Source organism: Budorcas taxicolor, chromosome 5 (assembly GCF_023091745.1).
Source record: "Budorcas taxicolor isolate Tak-1 chromosome 5, Takin1.1, whole genome shotgun sequence".
Lineage (NCBI taxonomy): Eukaryota > Metazoa > Chordata > Mammalia > Artiodactyla > Bovidae > Budorcas > Budorcas taxicolor.
In genome coordinates this window covers 114,439,577-114,459,215 of record NC_068914.1, presented here as the reverse complement: position 1 = coordinate 114,459,215, position 19,639 = coordinate 114,439,577, and the positions used below count along the sequence as shown (strand labels likewise).

Genomic DNA, 19,639 nt, shown 5'->3' with positions numbered 1-19,639 from the left:
AACCACCTCTCATGACACAGCTGATCACTTTCTCCTCCTAGATATTTTCTTCTGTTGACTTTCAGCATATTTCTAGCTCTCCTTCTTAGTGGCTGCTTCTCCATCTCCTTTGCTGGTCTTTCCTCTTCTGCTCAGACCAAGGAAAGGCTCAGTCCTTGGTGCTCTGGTCTCTTCTACATTCTCTCCTTAGGTGACCTGGTCCTGTCCCATGGCTTTAAAAACTACTCACATCCTCCCAACTCCCAAGTTTGTATCTCCAAACCTTCCTCTCTCCTGAACACTAGCCATGACTGTCCAACTAACACCTGACATCTCCAACTGGATGTCTGAAAGGCATCTCAAACTTAGCAGAGCCCCATCTGGATTCCTGATCTTTCCACTGTCTCAAACCTGCTCTTTCCAAATCTTCCCCTCCCAGTAATATGGCAACTCCATCCTTCCCGTTATTCAGACGAAACCCTGGAGGCACCCTTCCCCCACCCCCCCACCCCCCCCCCCCCAGTTTATCCACCCCACCTACACATCCTTTGTTTTCTGTGGCTGTTTATGTTTGTAGGTAGTTCATTTGTACTGTTTTTCAGATTTCACATATAAGTGATGTCATATACTTGTCTTTCTCTATTTGACTTGCTTCACTTAGTATGATAGTCTCTAGGCCCATCCATGTTGCTGAAAATGACATTATTTCATTCTTTTGAATCAGCAACATCCCACTGCATGTGTACACCACATCTTTATCCATTCATCTGTTGATGGAGACTTAGGATGCTTCCATGTCTTGGCTACTATAAATACTGCCATCTGAACATTGGGGTGCATGTATCTTTTTGAATTCACGTTTTCATCTCTTCTGAATATATACCCAGGGGTGGGATTGCTGGATCATACAGTAACTGTTTCTAAAGGAACTTCCACACTGTTTTCCACAGTGGCTGCACCAATTTACATTCCCACCAACAGTGTAGGAAGCTTCTCCTTTCTCCACCCCCGCCCTGGCGGCACCCTTGTTGTTCTTCCGTTCTCCCACACCCTGTACCCAGTGCGGCCATGACATCTTGCTGACTCCTCCTTTCCATTATGGCCCAAATCCAAGCACCTCCACTGCCGCCACCCTGGCCCAGGCCCCCATCATCTCCCGCCTGCGTTACTGTAAGAGCCTCTACACACGAGTCTCCCGGCCTTGCCTCGCGCTCCTCTAGCATCCATTCTCAACCAACAGCCAACATGTTTCTTTTTAAATCTTCAGTCAGATCTTCAAATCCTGACTCAGCATCCTACAGTGAACTTTCCAGTTCACCAAAAACTTTCCAGTTCACTAAAAACAAAAGCCAAAATCTATGGTAGCCCACAAGGGCCTACTTAGCCTGGCTCCTCAGGACTCTCTGCTTCTCTGTCTTATCCCTGGCTCACTCACTTCTCTCCACTACAACGGCTTCTTTGTTCTTCCTGCCTCAGGGCCTTTGCACTGGCTGTTCCCTCTGCCTGGAACACTCTCCTCACCTCCTTCACCTTTCTCTGCACCAGCATCACATGGTCAGTGAGACAACCCTGACCACACTATTTATAATTATGACTCACCATCCCCAGCCCTCCAGATCCCCTTGCTCTAATTTATTTTTTCCATGCTGCTGCTGCTGCTGCTGCTAAGTCACTTCAGGCATGTCCAACTCTGTGTGACCCCATAGACAACCGCCCACCAGGCTCCCCTGTCCCTGGGATTCTCCAGGCAAGAACACTGGAGTGGGCAGATATCAATTTCTAACATGTTTATGTTCAGTTCAGTTCAGTTCAGTTCAGTCACTCAGTCGTGTCCAACTCTTTGCGACCCTGTGAATCGCAGCACACCAGGCCTCCCTGTCCATCACCAACTCCTGGAGTTCAATCAGACTCACGTCCATCAAGTCAGTGATGCCATCCAGCCATCTCATCCTCTGTCGTCCCTTTCTCCTCCTGCCCCCAATCCCTCCCAGCATCAATCTTTTCCAATGAGTCAACTCTTCGCATGAGGTGGCCAAAGTACTGGAGTTTCAGCTTCAGCATCATTCCCTCCAAAGAAATCCCAGGGCTGATCTCCTTCAGAATGGACTGGTTGGATCTCCTTGCAGTCCTAGAAGTATGTTTATTGTTTAGGGTCTTATGTTTACTATGTTTATTGTTTAGGGTCTCCTTCCACTAGAATGCAAGTTCTATGAAGGCAAGAATTTTTGTCTGTTTGAACACTGATGTATGTTATGTGCCCAGAACCATGCCTCCTCCATAATAGGCTCTCAATAAACATTTATTAAATGAATGAAAAACAAATGATTACTTTGCAGCTTATAGATCACTTTCACATCTGACGATTCCTTTGAGCCTCAAAAACTCTGCTGGGTTGTTTTTCAGATAAGAAAACAAGTTCAGAGAGGTTAAATAACTTGCCTGAGGTCACACAGCTTGTTTCACAGTGAACCTCATACTCTCTTCTGTCCTTAAACCCTCAGATGCCTCTGATTTAAGCACACTGGCAACAGTCCCTCCAAGGCCCAGGCCCCACCCAGCTCTCTCCTGTCTCCCCAGACTCATACCCCGCCATGCTAGGGACCACGTTTACAGGTTTAGGGATTATTTTTCCCCCAGAGGAGCATTTTGTACACTTTCCCTCAAATGAACTCATATCTGATTTCTAGGGACCATCTGACATAGACATCAGCTTCCAAGGCCAGCTTCTAACCCCAAGACCCTCCTCCCAAATACAAGAGGGACACTGATACACTTGCCACTCCCAACTTTCTGTGACACATGTATCATCATACCTGGACATTCTGTAAGGGATGAGAGAGGAGGTGCAGACAGCAAGCAGGGGAGAGAAAAACTCAAACCAAGAAGAGGCCCTCCTAGTCCTTTCTTAACAACCAGGGGCTGAAATGCAAGGTCACTAAGTACCACTTAAAAACCGCTTCTACTCTCCTGCTGAGAAATTTCTTTTCGGCCTGAGCCACAGGAACAGCTACAGCAGCTCGTTTATTTCGGCCTCATCCATCACACTCTGAATTGTATATCTGTTCATGATGACTTCTTTTTTTTTTGCACAGACTACTGGGAAGCTCGAGGCAGCAAACCGTGGTTCTCAGGTCTCTGGATTCTAGTACTTACATGAGTGGCCCCCTGGTTCCCTGGTTCTCCTACTCACACATGGTAAACTGTAGCATTTCTTGGCTTCCATAACCAGTGTAAGCCAAATCCTATAACAAATCTCCTCATATATGTGTGTGTGCGTGTGTGTGTGTGTGTGTGTGTGTGTGTGTGTGTGTATGCTCAGTCGTCTCCAACTCTGTGTGACTCCATGGACTGTAGCCCTCCAGGCTCCCTTGTCCATGTAATTTTCCAGTCAAGGATATTGGAGTGGGTTGCAATTTCCTACTCCAGGGGATCTTCCCTACCCAGGGATCATACCCTCACCTTACGTCTCCCGCATTAGCAGGTGGATTCTTTACCACTGCACCACCTGGGAAACCCATACGTATGTATATACTCTTCTGGTTCTGTTTCTCTGAACAGCTCTAATACTGGGGTAAACAATCAATGTTAACTTTTACCATTAGTTAGCCCCATGGACGGAGGAGCCTGGTGGGCTGCAGTCCACGGGGTTGCTAAGAGTCGGGCACGACTGAGCGACTCCCCTTTCACTTTTCACTTTCATGCATTGGAGAAGGAAATGGCAACCCACTCGAGTATTCTTGCCTGGAGAATCCCAGGGACAGAGGAGCCTAGTGGGCTGCTGTCTATGGGGTCGCACAGAGTCGGACATGACTGAAGCGACTTAGCAGCAGCAGCAGCAGCAGTGCTAGTAATGGTTTTCCAAAGTGTTGCCTCTTTTGACACTTGCAACCTTCTATGAATACCAGAACCTGGTAGCATCAAGATTTCCTTTTCTTACACAAGGAAACTGAGGCTGAGAGGGGTCACAGACTGTCAAAGGTCACACAGCATGGGCACACCCTACAAGGCCTGAACCGAGGTCTTCCCACTCACTGGAAGGCTCATCACCCCTCCTTCACCCCACTCTCCCCTGCCCATGCTCCCAGCAGCCCCCAGCTGTTCCACATGATACAGCCATCAGAGGCCATGAGATCACCAGCTTGCTCGTGGTCTGTTCCCTAGTCCACAGTCCATGCTGGGAGGAAGACAAACTCGGGGCAGCAACCAAATCAGCAACAGGAGTGGAAGCAGGTGGGGAGGGTGTGGAGGAAGTCAGGACACAAAGAGAGGTGGGGGGTGCTCACACTGGCCCCTGGAACTGAGCCTTTGCTCCCTCGCCTGCACCAACCTGCCCCAGTGATCTGAATATGAAGCAGTGACAGGCTCATCAACTGGCCCCCAGAATGGCAGCTGCAGGATGGAGAGACCAGGGTGGCAGGGGTTGGTGAGAAGGCTCCGAAAGACAGAGGAACCAGATACAGAATTCAGAGATGCCAACATGTGGAGGGGATGCCTGACTCTTCACCCCCACCCTCCCTGATGGCAAACTCCAGCACCGGAAGAGAATTTCACATCTTAACCCCAACTCCACACCAGGCTCCAAATGTCTGGTGGCCCTGTGTGGGCCACAACCACTCCTGGAAGCATGAGGGAGGGGCAGCTGCATTCATCTCACATCTGAGGAGGAGGCTTTGTCCCTGGGTCACGTGAACCTCTCTGAAGTATTCCATTGGCCAAAAAGTTTGTTTGGGTTTTTACTAAGCTGAGATGGCAAAACCCAAACAAACTTTTTGGCCAATCCAATAGTTCCTGCCATGGGTGCAGTTTTACTTCTGGGTGATTTTTTCTGAATAAACTAAACTTGCCTCAGGCCTTCAAGCTGCACGAAGGCAGGAACCATGTGAAGTTTTGCTCACAAGCATGAACCCAGACCCTGATCCTCAAAGTCAGCCAAGAAAAGGCTGAAGGGCCTGAGGGAGGAAGCCGAGGGAGGGGAAAACCATGTATTCATGTATGCTCCCCAGTATTTGACATTTTAGAGATATTCAGAGAGAGAGGAGGTGATCTGTGCGTGCGTGCTTCTGACATGCATCCTGACCCCCTGGCTGGCACTGTGAGCTGGATTAGGAAGAAACAGTGATATACACTACCCCAAACCCCCACTGAACCCAAGCAACCTTAGCCTCCTTCAGGTTCCGCTTACCCTGTAGAGCTGCGTCTCTGATTTGCTCGCAGATGTTCATGCACTGGGGAACCACTTGCTTGATCTTGCCTTCTGCACACCTGAACTGCACAGTCATTGCTTCCCTTGGCCCAGCCACAAGCTAACCAAGACCTCTGCAAGGTTCTAGACTAGCACTCCTTCTGCTGTGAGATGCACGTAGAATAAAACCCACAATGTTACATCCAGGCTGTAAATTAACCTCCAAAACTGCTGTCTGTTGACAAGGCAGCCTCTCAGCCCACTCTGCCTCCCAGCGGTGATCTGGTTTGGAGGAGACAATGCATCACAGTGGAGGAGAGATGAGCTAAGAATCCAGAAAGCTGGGTTACCGGTCCAGCTCTGCCACAGAACCTTGTGACCATGGGGAAGGCAGCATCAGCATCTCACTCTGGGCCTCAGTATTCCCACCTGTAAAATGTGAGAGGTGAACCAGAAGCTCCCTTGGCATGAAGCATGGCATGGGTAGGAGGCAGGTGCAATGTGAAGTCCCTCAGGCTCAAGTTCAAATCCCTGCTCTGCCATTTCTTGTCTTAGCAACTCTGAGAAAGTTACTGAGTGCTTGGTAGCCTCAGATTCTTACTGTGTAAGATGCAGGTGATAACAACCTCACTGGCATTACTATATTTACCCTTCCCTTCCTGTCTGCTCTCCAAACTGCTTTTTAAAGCACATATCTGATCACAGGTGTCTCCCTCCTTGAAAAGTGGAAGTGCTAGCCACTCAGTCGTGTCTGAATCTTTGTGACCCTATGGACTGTAGCCTGCCAGGCTCCTCTGTCCATGGAGTTTTCCAGGCAATAATACTGGAGTGGATAGCCATTCCCATCTCCGGGGGATCTTCCTGACCCAGGGATTGAACCCAGATCTCCTGCATTGCAGGCAGATTCTTTACAGTCTGAGCCACCTGGAAAACCCTCTCTACCTCCTTAAAAGCTTCTAAAGGCTCTCCAGTGTCCCTGGAAACAGACAGACTCCTTACTCTGGAAGATGCTTACTTCAGCCTCTAACCAGCCCCCTCACTTGCTTCTCCCATTCCAGTCACACTGGCTGCTCTCCTCTCGCCATACTCCCTTCCGCCACAGGCCCTTTGCACACTCTGTCTGCATACATGGAATACTCTGCTACCTTTTCAACCAAATGTGCCATGCTTCAACCTCACTCAGGCCTCACTTCCTCACTCCTGACTACATCTAGAGCTTCAGTAACGACTCTTGCAGTCCCCTGCATCTCTCCTTTGTACCCACTGTCACAGTTGTAAATTTACATCTGAATGATTGCTTGGGGGCTTCACTGGTGGCTCAGCTGTTAAAGAACCCACATGCCAATGCAGGAAACACAGGAGACACAGGTTCAATCTCTGGTTGGGAAGATCCCCTGGAGAAGGAAATGGCAATCCACTCCAGTATTCTTCCCTGGAAAATTTCATGGATAAAGGTGCCTAGCAGGCTACAGTCCATGCGGTCACAAAGAGTCAGACAAGACTGAGCTCACACTAGAGGAAGGAAAAGGATTGTTTGATGACAACTAAGTTCTGTAGTCTCCATGAGGCCAGAGACCATGTTGCTTAACATCTAACACAGTGCCTGTAGAAAAAAATTTTAGTGAACATAATAAAATCCAACAATGCTGACATCTATTAAGCAATTTCTATATACCAGCCACCCCCTAAAAGCCCTAAGAATTAGATTTTATTGTTTTTCTCATTTAACAAAAGGGAAGACTGAGTTGCAGAAGCGTTAGGTAACTTGCCCAATATCACACAGCTAGCCAGGTGTCAAATCATACAAGTCTGCTTACTGGAAAATTATTTAAAACCTTTCACTCAACAGAAGAAGCAGGGTACAGGGAACAGATCTTCAAGCAAGGAGGCTGGCACTTCTTAAGCCCTTCATCATCATCATCATAATTGCTAACATTGTGTGCTCAATATTATTCTGAGGATTTTACATAAATTAATTCATCCTCCCAATGACCCTACAGGGGGAGTACTACCATTATCCTCATTTAACAGATGAGGAAACTGATGCTTAGAAAGATTACTTGGCTTGCCCACAGTTACCTGGCTTACAGGTAGTAGAGTGTGTGTGTGTGTGTGTGTGTGTGTGTGTGTTAGTTGCTCAGTCGTGTCCGACTCTTTGCAACCGCATGTACTATAGCCCACTAAGCTTCTCTGTCCATGGAATTCTCTATGTAAGAATACTGGAGTGAGTAGCCATTCCCTTCTCCCGGGATCTTCTCGGCCCTGGGACTAAACCTGGGTCTCCTGCATTGCAGGCAGAAGTAGAGAGTGGGTCCACCTAATTTCAGAGGATCCCAGAAACAATCCTTTTCTAGGAAAACCCAGCCTGTGATTCTCAGGGAGGACAGATTTCCCGCCAAGTTTCAGGTTTCTGCCCTCAGTTCTAATAAGCAGACTGAAGCTCCTTCTAGCACTGAGCCTACCCAGCTAAACAGGGTATGGACAGGGCTGTCCCCTGGAGGCCACAAAGCCACCCGCTACTCCAGGGCCTCAGCTGAGGAGGCTGCATAGCATCGTCATGAACAGTGACTCACAGGGCAGCCATGGAAAAGGAAGACAGTGGGGGCTAAAAAAAGACCTGTGACCACATATTACAGAGAGGATGATCATCAACCATGACCGCCAGGGCAAGCCCCGCCTCCTCTCCACACACACCCCTCCAGCTGCACCGGGATCCTCTCAGAGGCTCCTTTGAACCGGACTTCACCACTGGGCCTCAGCTGTTCAGAGAACAGGCTCTGAAGCCCAAATTCTAACTCTACCCCTCAGTAGCAATGGCATCTCGGACCAGTCGTTGAACCCATCCAAGCCTCAGTTTCCTCCCCAGTAAAATGGGGATAAGAAACACCCACTTCACAAGAACAGTGTGGAGATGAAATGAGTTAATGTGCGTGAAAGGCCTTGCACAAGTACTCAGCTCAGCAACAGTTAGTTCCCCCCATGGATGAAAGGAAGCGGGTGGCAGAGCAGACAGGCCCATAGTCCAATTTTCCTGGAGCACACACTCTTTGGGGTTCATATATTACCTGTGCCTGAGAGCTTCACATCAATTCACTGTTCATCCACACAGCATCTCACTTCCAGAACATGATGCCAGTAACAAGAATAATCGATAAAGAGTAACAGTTGTTAAATATGTACCAAGTATGAGACACTGGGGAAAACACTTCGCACTCATCACATTATTTTAATATTACTTTGATCATCATAAACATTTCATAAGGCAGTCCAGAGCCATACTGCCCACATTCACATCTGACACAAATGCTTACTAGTTGTGTCAGCTTAGGTAAATTCTTTAAATTTCCTGTTCCTCAATTTCCTAATCTGTAAAACGGGGATAATAATAATAGCGCATATTTCATAAAGTTGTGGCTAGTATTAAAACAGTTAATACATAATGGCAGAGATGTTTAGTGCCTACCCAAAATTAATGCCCCTTTAACAGTGTAGAGTTGTGGCTAGGAGTGGCTGCCCTGATGGAAACCATAATTTCCAGTCCCTGATATCTAGTTGAGGCCATGTGACTAAACTCTGGTGTTTGGAATGTGGAAGGAATTAATATACTCACATCTAAGACTATCCTATAAAAACCTCCCCATCATCCTCACTGTTGCCCCAATCACAGAAGTTCCTGAGAGTCGCATATTCTAGATGGCAGACCCTCTATCAGATTCCATGAAACAGAGCATCTCCTTCCACTAGCTTCAACTGAACTCAACATGAATGAGAAAACAAGTTTGATTGTGTTCAGTTGCTGAAATGTTAGAATTTATCTGATGCAACAGCTTGCATTACCCTAACTAATAAAGAAACTGAAATTGACACTGGCAGTAGGGTACTTATGTACATGGCATTGGCTTAGAAGTCAGATGGTGGGTTAAGGTGTTCAAGGCTGGAAAACTGGAGCCTCATGTTTTGCAGCAGTGAAATGTTTAGTTAAACTGTTGCTATGATAATTTAGAAGGCAGAACTTATGCCTACTGAGCCTGTAAGCTCTAGGGAAATAAGATTGAAAAATAATGGTAAGAGAGTTTGCTGCTTGTTCTGGGCTAAGTTTCGCAAGATATTAGGGGAAGAGAGGATCGCAGGCATGAACTAGTCAGTTTGCACGTAAAATTGGGAAGGAGTAGTGGAGACATGCAGAAAACAGCTATTCCTAGATACTGAACAATAAGAACAAAGATTGAGCAGACGTCTAAGTGAAGCATCAGTTAGAACTGTACATGGAACAACAGACTGGTCCCAAATCGGGAAAGGAGTATGTCAAGGTTGTATATTGTCACCCTGCTTATTTAACTTATATGCAGAGTACATCATGAGAAACGCCGGGCTGGATGAAGCACAAGCTGGACTCAAGATTGCCGGGAGAAATATCAATAATCTCAGATATGCAGATGACACCACCCTTATGGCAGAAAGTGAAGAAGAACTGAAGAGCCTCTTGATGAGAGTGAAAGAAGGGAGTGAAAAAGTTGGCTTAAAGCTCAACATTCAGAAAACTAAGATGATGGCATCCAGACCCATCATTTCATGGCAAATAGATGGAGCAACTGTGGAAACAGTGGCAGACTTTATTTTGGGGGGCTCCAAAATCACTGCAGATGGTGACTATAGCCATGATATTAAAACATGCTTGCTCCTTGGAAGAAAAGTTATGATCAACCTAGACAGCATATTAAAAAGCAGAGACATTACCTTGCCAACAAAGGTCCATCTAGTCAAAGCTATGGTTTTTCCAGTAGTCATGTATGGATGTGAGAGTTGGACTATAAAGAAAGCTGAGTGCTGAAGAATTGATGCTTTTGAACTGTGGTGTTGGAGAAGACGCTTGAGAGTCTCTTGGACTGTAAGGAGATCCAACCAGTCCATCGTAAAGGAAATCAGTCCTGAATATTCATTGGAAGGACTGATGCTGAAGCTGAAACTCCAATACTTTGGCTACCTGATGTGAAGAACAGACTTATTTGAAAATACCCTGATTCTGGGAAAGGTTGAAGGCGGGAAAAGAAGGGGACGACAGAGGATAAGATGGTTGGATGGCATCACCAACTCAATGGACGTGAGTTTGAGTAAACTCTGGTAGTTGGTGATGGACTGGGAGGCCTGCCATGGTGCAGCCCATGGGGTCACAAAAAGTCTGACATGACTGAGCGACTGAACTGAACCGAACCTAGTGAAATAAATGTCAGATAGAGTGTATAAGTTTCCCACCTAAGCCTGATGGCCTCATTAAGTTGAGGGAGAAATAGAGGTTTGAGGTGAAGGAAGAAATAATCCAATCTGGAGAATTAGGTCTAGGAAATAACTGGCTGCTGGTAAGCTAGATGTCATAGATGAAAATCCTACTGTGCTGTTGAGGGAATTGCATTGGCAAAATCTATGAGCCTGGATTTTAAAAATCTTTTACTATTAAAGCATTAAAACAATCCTTGTGTTATGCAAAGTTGCTTCAGTCATGTCTGACTCTTTGCAATCCCATGGACTCTATATAGCCCACCAGGCCCTTCTGTCCATGGGATTCTCTAGGCAAGAACACTGGAGCAAGATCCAGGGGATCTTCCCCACCCAGGGATCAAATTTGCAACCCTTATTCTCCTGCAATGAGAGATGGGTTCTTTACCACTAATGCCACCTGGGAAGCCCAAAACAATCCTTGGGCCCCTTAAAGTTCAAGGCAAAAACTAGATTACTAGATTTAGAGCCTCAAAGAGGTCATATTCCCTAAGACCCACTTCAAGGGTGGCCAAGAAGCATCAGGAACGATATTCCTCCTACAGGGCAGAGCCACAAGTGTGAAGAACAATGAACTGGGAAATTGCTCTCAGAGAGCAGAAGCGGGGCTTAAGCAAGGAAACTTCACCCATGGTCTGCTTGGCAGATTTCATAACTACTAGGGGCCAGTGACTTCTGTATATCTCCCACTGCTGCCTTTTCCTAATGGGTTATTGACTGATATGGCATACAGGCACAGAGGGGAAGATAATGGGTTTCTTTTGGATCCTGGGTCCCTGAACCATGAGAAGCCACATTCATCTCCATGGATAGGACAGGAATTCACCCAAAGATCCAGAACATCAAGTTGAAAGTGGTGACTGGATAGAACATGAGGATCCTCCCTTAGAGAAAGGGAACCATGTTTTGTGTCTGAAAAGAAGGAAACACAGATATCTGGTGGCCAGAGGGCCAGTGACATACCTGGCCAGTGATATACAAACATGATGATGAAGGCTCCTTTCAGGCTTAGCCCATAACACCATTCTTAAGATGCCCCACACTCTCCTTCCTCTACCTACGGGCTGGATAAATGTCCAAGGAAAGCCCTAAAGGCCACAGGTTGAAGGCAAAGAAACCACTCTCTCCATCAATCTTGGTATTCAAATGACACTCCAGTTCACTCCCACCACACTCCTCTCCCAATCAGTCTTTAGTGAGTAAGAAATGACTAGTCAGCCATTAAAAAGAATACATTTGAGTCAGTTCTAATGAGGTGATGAAACTGGAGCCTATTATACAGAGTGAAGTAAGTCAGAAAGAAAAACACCGATACAGTATACTAACACATATATATGGAATTTAGAAAGATGGTAATGATAACGCTGTATGCGAGACAGCAAAAGAGACACAGATGTATAGAACAGTCTTTTGGACTCTGTGGGAGAAGGCAAGAGTGGGATGATCTGAGAGAATAGCATTGAAACATGTATATTATCATATGTGAAACAGATCACCAGTCCAGGTTCGATGCATGAGATGGTGCTCAGGGCTGGTGTACTGGGATGACCCAGAGGGATGGGATGGGGAGGGAGGTGGGAGGGAGGTTCAGGATGCGGAACACATGTAAACCCATGGCTGATTCATGTCAATGTATGGCAAAAACCACTACAATATTGTAAAGTAATTGGCCTTCAATTAAAATAAATAAATTTTTTAAAGAAAGAAAGAAATGACCTTCTATTGTGTTAAGCTCCTACGATTTGGAGGTTGTCTTTTATAACAGCTAATGTAACTATAACAATTATAATATATAGCACTCTTCGAACAGTGCTTGGCATATAATAAGCACTGCACAAGTGTAGCTGTTACTATTGCAAAACCCATTTTACAAATAGGGAAACATTGGTATGTCTGACTCCCAAGTCAATTACTATTTTATATTTACTTCTCAGTAAATGAGAGATCCATTTTACAGGTAAGTTTGGTGTCTGGCTCAAGGTCACAAATAACAACAGATCCAGAATTAGAGGCCTTTCTTAACCATTCAAAGGCCATTAGCCACTCCACCCCCTAACCCAGATCTCCAGGTTGGTCCTCTATTGTTCTATTTTGTTGTTATTTTTATGGTGCGTTTCTGGAAACACCCTACTTACAAATACTCCAGCACTGAACTGGTAAATCTGAATAGAAAACCAAGCAACCCTCCACTGACCCAAATTTCAAGTTTTAATTTACATTGAGTTAGTTAATTAAAAACGTGCTCTGTGAGCATAGACACTGACACGGCTGGCTGCTGAAATGGCTTTTGCAGTTCTTCGCAAAAAGCTGGGTTTCTTATGGTTTCATCCAGCACAGCAACCCTGTGCTATGGAGTAACTCAACCAGCTCGGGGGATCTGAGGGAAGATGGGTGGGAGGGGTGGATCTGGGGGATGATGGGTGGGCCAGGAAAACAGCTGAGTAGGCATTTGATCTATGGAGCCACAGAAAAGCAAAAGACCTGCACACAAACTTAGCCACCAGACCAGGGCTGGTGAGGCAGGGCTCATGTCAATTAATGTTTGTAGAGTGATTGGGGGTCCCAGAAGTGAACGAGACTATCCAAAATCCCCTGATTATTATTATCACCAGTCTGAACAATCTGTTTTTTAAGGAAGCCACTATTATCGAGTGCCTACTATGTAGCAGTTGCTTTCACACATCTGATCTAATTATTTTAATCTTTTAATGTGGTAGGTTTGGGTTTTCTTCCTTTTTTATGTCTTTTTCGGTTTTGCAATCCTCACTCTGCAGATGAGAAAAATAAATTCAGCAAAATTAAGTCACTTGCTAAAGAGTGGCAGAGCTGAAATCTGAGGCTAGATCTTTCTAAGTGTAAAGCCCTTCTCCCTTTCCTCACACCACACTGCCTCTTGCAATCTTCTCTTCAAATTCTTTCTGCATTTAAAACAAAATTCCATCCAAGGATGCCTATGGCTCTTTTTATGTCTTCTTTTTTACTGAAGTGTAATTTGCAATACAGTGAAACACACATATCTTAAGTTTACAATGCAATGCATTCTGACAAAGGCACATACTTCTGAACCCACAACCCTATCAACAGAAGCACATTTCTATCACCCAGAAAGCTCCCTGGTGCCCCTTCACTAATGATGCTTTTTTTTTTTTTAAGAAATACAGTCAATAAAATGAGCTACCTTCCTTTGATCAAGCAATCTATTTGTGACCTTTGCAATGAGGCTATGTGCATGATGTTAATCTCTGAGGTGGGCACACTGACTTATTTGATGCTTTGAATATCAGTAAGGAAGATTCAGTTAAAATTCTGCACCCTGTTGGTTCCATCCACATTGAACACATGGATAAGACAGAGATAACAGATACCATTATGCCTGAATTATATGACTACCATCACCATTTTGGCCCCTAAAATATGTCATGCACCACACTGTAATATTCATACAAATAATTTCATTTAATCCTCATAATTATTACCTCTACTTTACAGCTGAGGAAACTGGGCTCAGAGTGATTAGGTATGATACATAAGAACGCACAGCTAGAAAAATGTAAGCCTTGAAATTCAAATCCACGATACCTGATTTCACAGGCTTTTACGAGTGAACTCCGGGCATTGGTGATGGACAGGGAGGCCTGGCGAGCTGCGATTCATGGGGTCGCAAAGAGTCGGACACGACTGAGCGACTGAACTGAACTGAACTGAACTGATGGGTAAATTTTATATCTCAAAGATGTAATGGGCTAGTTATAATCATTCAACAAATAGTACCCAGGATTTACTGAGTGTTAGGTGCTGTGCTGAGTGATATGGAGAAAGATACAAAGATGACAAAGATACAGTCTCAACTGTTAGTGCCACAGTGCGATGGGGAGTCACTTAGAGCAAAGTCAGGGTCAAGATTCTCACAGGATGGGGAAAGGGCTGTGGAAGGCCTAGGTTTGGGGAAGAAAAAAGGGTTGCATCAAGGAAGGCCTCACAAAGATTCCAGGAAGACAGTTTTTGAACCAAGTCTTCAGGGATGAGTGGGAACTGGCCAGCTCCGATGGGGTTTAAGGTAAATGACTGCACAGAAAATGGTGTGGTGAAGCACTTCTGTCTGTCCTTTATTGAGCTTTAGCAAAATCAATCAAGCCAAATTTTAAACCCCCTACTGAAATGCAACCCTCACTAAGTTGTCTTATCTGTTTCCCCAGATACTCTAAACAGCAGAGAGTCAATGAAAAAAAAAACAAACAAACCAGCTTTGAAGAGTAAAACAGTCACCACAGAGTTCACACCCTAAGCTTACGCTCTTGAGAGCCAGCAAGCCCTCACTGAGAGCTAATTATCTTTTATTTTCTGAGTCAAGTCCCATGTGATCCATTTCCTGATTCTTCAGGTCATAGGTGCAAAAAATTAGAAAGGGGACAGGTACAGAGATGGCAGTAAGAAGGGGCAACCAAGGTAGAAAGGCTTGAAAAGACGATTCAAGGAATTCCGAATTCCACAGCTAGTTTCTGGATATCACTGTACAATATTATACAATAGCTTGCTCAACTCAACAGGCATCTAAGAAGCTGTGTACTAGGAGCTTAAATCCAGTTCTGCCCTGTACAGTTTGATAGGAACAAAAGGTGTATAAATTAAGATAGAAAGATTGTCAGGCTAAGAAGGGCCTCAGTCCAACTGCGTAATTAAGGGCAGCAAGGATGGACTGAAGGCAGGGAACTCATCTGTCACTAAAGCGCAAGACATTTATGTTTCCTGTGCCTCAATTTCCTCCTCTGTATAATGGGGATAATAGCAGTACCTTTCTAAACGAATGCTGAGGGTTAAATGGGTCAATATACAGAGTGGTATTGAATGCACATTAGCTGTTATTAGCTTGTACTGCTACTTGCTCAGCACCTAGATTTAATAACTGCTCAATAAATATTGATGAACAAATGAATTCAGGAATGAATAAGTGATGCTACTGAGTTAAAGGGGGAGAAAGATTATGTACGGCATGGGCTCCTTAATAAGACTTGCAGATCAGAAAAAATGTCATGCAAAATAGTTGAAGAAACAGATTTGATGTTTAATGTATGTTTCAGGTACCTAAAAAATTAATTGCTCATTTCTTACTGCTTCCTTCCATTTTTAACAAGCCCAAGGAAAAGAGGTGAAGCGATCACAATGAAATCACAGTGTATCTCATATTATAAGATGGTGAAGGGGCCCTGAGATCTATGAGTTAAGCTCTGTGGTGTGGAAATGCTGCAATGGCAGCAAACCTCAACCACCACACACTCACCCTGCCCCGAACCAGCTCTGTGGTCTCCTCCTTCCTCAAATTATACTTACTCCAAAAAGGATAAACACAAACACTGTCTTTAAAAGATACTAAAGATCATAAAAGTAAAACCAACTTGAAAAAATATAGAGGCTGCTAACACAAACAGACAGAGCTACAAGAGGACTTGGGAGTGTATTACAGATGGAGGCCTTCATTATATAGAAGGGGAGACTGAGGCCCAGAGAAGCAAAGTGAGTTATGACCCACAGTCACAGCTTCAAGAGAATGGCCAACTCAGAGGCAAGCAGGGTACCCAGATTCCCAAGTGAAGTGAAAGTGCAGATGGCTCAGTTCTGTCCCACTCTTTGTGATCCTTGGACTGTAGTCCACTGAAGCCCGGCAGGCTCCTCTGTCCATGGAATGCTCCAGGCAAGAATATTGGCATGGGTAGCCAGCCATTCCCTTCTCCAGGGGATCTTCCCTACCCAGGGATCCAACCCGGGTCTCCTGCGCTGCAGGCAGATTCTTTACGTCTGAACCACCAGGGAAGCCAAACTGAAGTCAAAGGGGAATGCTTTTCTTCCCAAAGGAAACAGGAGCGGGAGGAGATTCCAGTCGGAACAGCAGGTAAGGGTTGGGGGGCAGGGAGGTAAGAACGGGGGCGGTGGGCTCAAGCAGGCAGGAAGAAAATTAAGTCTCTCTGTACTTTTTGTGGGGGGCAGGGTTTCAAACAGAAATTATCCAGTCCAAAGCTCCTGGGTTTTACAGGTGAATCCTTATTCTCCTCCAGAAGAAACGCACACAAAGACCAATGCCTTCTCCCAGGTGTTTCCCTCTCATCAGGATTTCACAGGTATGGGTGGACCTGCATGGGAAGACTTACAGGTACCCTCCCTTTAGAGGTTTCGCTCTCCGACAGGCAGCAGAGGGGGGAGGGCTTTGGCGAAGATGCGGGAGGAGTCTTGATGAGCATCGGGGAGTTGCCAACCTGGCCCCACCACTCACGAGCGCGCGCGGGCACACACACGCGGGCGCGCGCACACACACTCACTTTTTGCTTCTTCCTTCCCCTCCCCCAACGATGACCAAAGCCAGGTGAGGGGACTGACAACTGGAGATTCTGTTTCCAAAGGGCTTCTGCTGGAGCTGCTTGCTTCTGGGCACACCCACAGAAACACGCGCGAACGCGCGCACACAGACTCTCACAAATACGCACACACTCCCATGCACACACTTGGCACCCCCAGAGGCCGGGCCGCGCCCGCTGCATCTCTGCTTAGGCCGGGGGAAAAGGACAGGCAGCAACATGAATGAAATCTGCCCAGAAAGACTGCATTTCAGCACCAACCACGCAGCCTCCAGCCAAACCGCCGAATATGTAACAAAGTTTTATTTCGCTTTTGGAGTCTCCAGTTACACTTCTACCATTTCCTGTGGAAAATTGAAGCTTTGAAGTGTCTAGCTCCGGCTTTCGCAGACAGGCAGGACCGCCAGCTCGAGCTCTCGAAAACAAACGCCCCGGCCCCATCCCCTCCGCCACCAGAACTGCAGGTTCAAACCCACCCAGCTCCGGCCTTCAAAATAGGGGGTGCGGAAAGGAATGACAGAACCTGCTGGAAACCACCTCTTAAACTGGCAGTCTCCCCGGAACTCCGCCCTACTCCCATCCTGACGGGATCCCTTAAGCCAAGTGGTGACAGCCGCAGCTCCCAGACAGCCAACGGCGGCAAGAGCTGGGAGGTCTCCATCAGGGGGGTTGTCCATTGCGCAGCGCCCACCAGCTGTGAGCTCTGGCCTCAAAAACTGCCCCAGAAAAATTGCCCGTTCCACCCTCTCACCACGTACACCTTTCCCCAACTATTTCTAGGCCGAGTGAGCTCTCAGTCTGCCTTTACAGCCACGGGGCCTCTCCACCAGCTCACCGACGGCGTCTCGAGGGCGCCGGGAAGCAAGCGGAATCGGGCTGCGGAGGGAGGAAAGCGTCTCCTCCCGAGTTCCAGGGAGCCAAACTCCTTCGCCCGCGTATTTGTCATCTTTAAGGTCAAAAACAGAAAACAAAAACCCCACAGGGCTCTGGCGGAAATATATACTAGCCGCAAATGATCGCCCCCCAGAGTGGCGCTGTATTCTTCCTACAGCCTGCAGGGGGCAGCCGCCGCTCCACCCGGAATCGCGGGCGGAACCGCAAGCTCTCTAGCTTGGGACCGTACCAGCCGCGTAAAGTACGCGCCGCGCATCCCCAAAGCAGGAGGCACTAGGTGGGGTTTCTGGCTGTCTTCAGATCGGCGGTTCCCTCAGAGGTTTAAGATAGCAGCGGGCGGCCGGAAGGACGCGGGAGGGGACCGAAGGGCCAACTTACGAGGAGAATTGGCCGCGTTGGATGGGAGGGGGCGGCACCCGCGCGGCCACTTACCACTGGCGTTCTTCCCGCAGATGAGGTGCTGGTAGGGCTGCAGCAGCCCCCAGATCTCGGAGTCGTTGTTGACTGTGTACTCCAGCGTCTCCACGGTGAACTTGGGCGCCTCGTGGAGCGCGTGGTGGTGGTGGTGGTGGTGGTTGGCGGCGGCTGCCGGTGGGGCTGCGGCGGCGGCAGCAGCAGCGACGGTCGGCGGGGCGCAACAGCTGCTGCCCCCGCTGGCGCTGCTGGCTGCGCTGCAGGCGCCGCCGCTCGCCGCTCCCCCTCCGGGGACCTCCCGCTCCTTATCCCCCGCGGGGGCTGCTCCGGGGCCCGAGCCTTGGCCTGGGCCGGAGCTGGAGCCCGGGCCTGGGCCGCTGCAGCTCCTGGGCAGCCCGGAGGCCACGACCCGCGCGTAGATGTCCCGGAATAGGCTCTCCATGCAGGCCGTCAGGTAGATGGCTGCGTGCTCGTGGATGCGCAGCGCCACGCGGCTGTCCACCATCCAGCGGTACACGCGGCCCACAGAGAAGGTGAGGCCGCAGCGCGCCGATTTGCCGCGGCCCAGGCGGTCGCCACCGGCACTGCTCATGTTGTAGAGGGACAGCGCGGCCAGCGCGGCCGCCGTGCAGTGCGCCGCCAGGCCCCAGGACAGCACGATCTCCATGGCGCTCTGGATCTCATACTTGGTGCACTTAGCGAAGCGCAGGCTCAGGCGCTGTGCCTCCTTGGCGATGCGTACCAGCGCCCGGCTCACCAGCGTCGACAGCTTGGCCAATGCGTCTTTAGGCAGGCCACCGGGGGCCACCGGGCCTGCCCGGGGATCCCGTGAGCGCAGGAGCAACGCCTCCAGCTCCTGGAGGGTCCAGGGGACCTCGTCGAGGTCCGGCAGCAGCCGCGAGCAGTGCTGGCCGGCACAGTCCAGCCCCTCGGAGTCTTCCACCAGGGCAGTGTTGACAGTGTCAAAGCTGTTGTGCCGGCTGTGCATGGAGTCAGTTAGAGGCGGCCAGCAGCTCCCGCCATACGGGGACGCCGGGTGCGAGTCGGAACAGCACAGGGACAAGTTGGAGGAGCGCACTGAGTCCGCCGCGCCACCATAACCCGAGTCCAGTGTTAGATCCTCCAGCGTCCGCACCACCGGCTTCTTACCTCTCCTGGCCATCGCTGCGCCACTTCATGCCGCCGGGGAGCCGAGGGGAAGGAGCAGCGAGGAGCAGCGGGCGCCGGGGCGCGGGAAGAGCCGAGTCAGCGCCGCCTCGGCTCACTTTTCCACCAGCCGCTGCTACCAAGTGTGACTACTTTCGGATGCCTCCCCGAGCCGTCGCCGCTAGAATCCACAGGGCACACCAGGGAGTCATCTTCCAGAGCCCAGGCCGGATCTGGGGCGCGCTAAGGAGCGAGCCAGGCCGGGGGAGAAGCTCACGCCGGACTCGCCCCTTTCTTCCAAAATAAAAAGTGTCTGATCCACTCCCTACTGGGCCGGGCTGGGCGCAGAAGCCGCTGGACGCCGGCCTCGGTGTTCGTAGGACGGAAATTTACTCAGATGCCG

At 48.3% G+C, this 19,639-nt stretch overlaps 1 protein-coding gene across 1 annotated transcript in view; it reads right to left on the bottom strand.

The window, feature by feature from the left end:
* Nucleotides 1-19,252, bottom strand: part of ABTB3 (ankyrin repeat and BTB domain containing 3) — a 319,847-nt gene extending 300,595 nt beyond the window's left edge. Inside the window, exon 1 of the mRNA XM_052640471.1 lies at nt 18,109-19,252. Within this exon, the coding sequence (XP_052496431.1) occupies nt 18,109-19,252 (1,144 nt within the window). The remainder of the gene's footprint in view (nt 1-18,108) is intronic.
* Nucleotides 19,253-19,639: the final 387 nt, after the last annotated feature.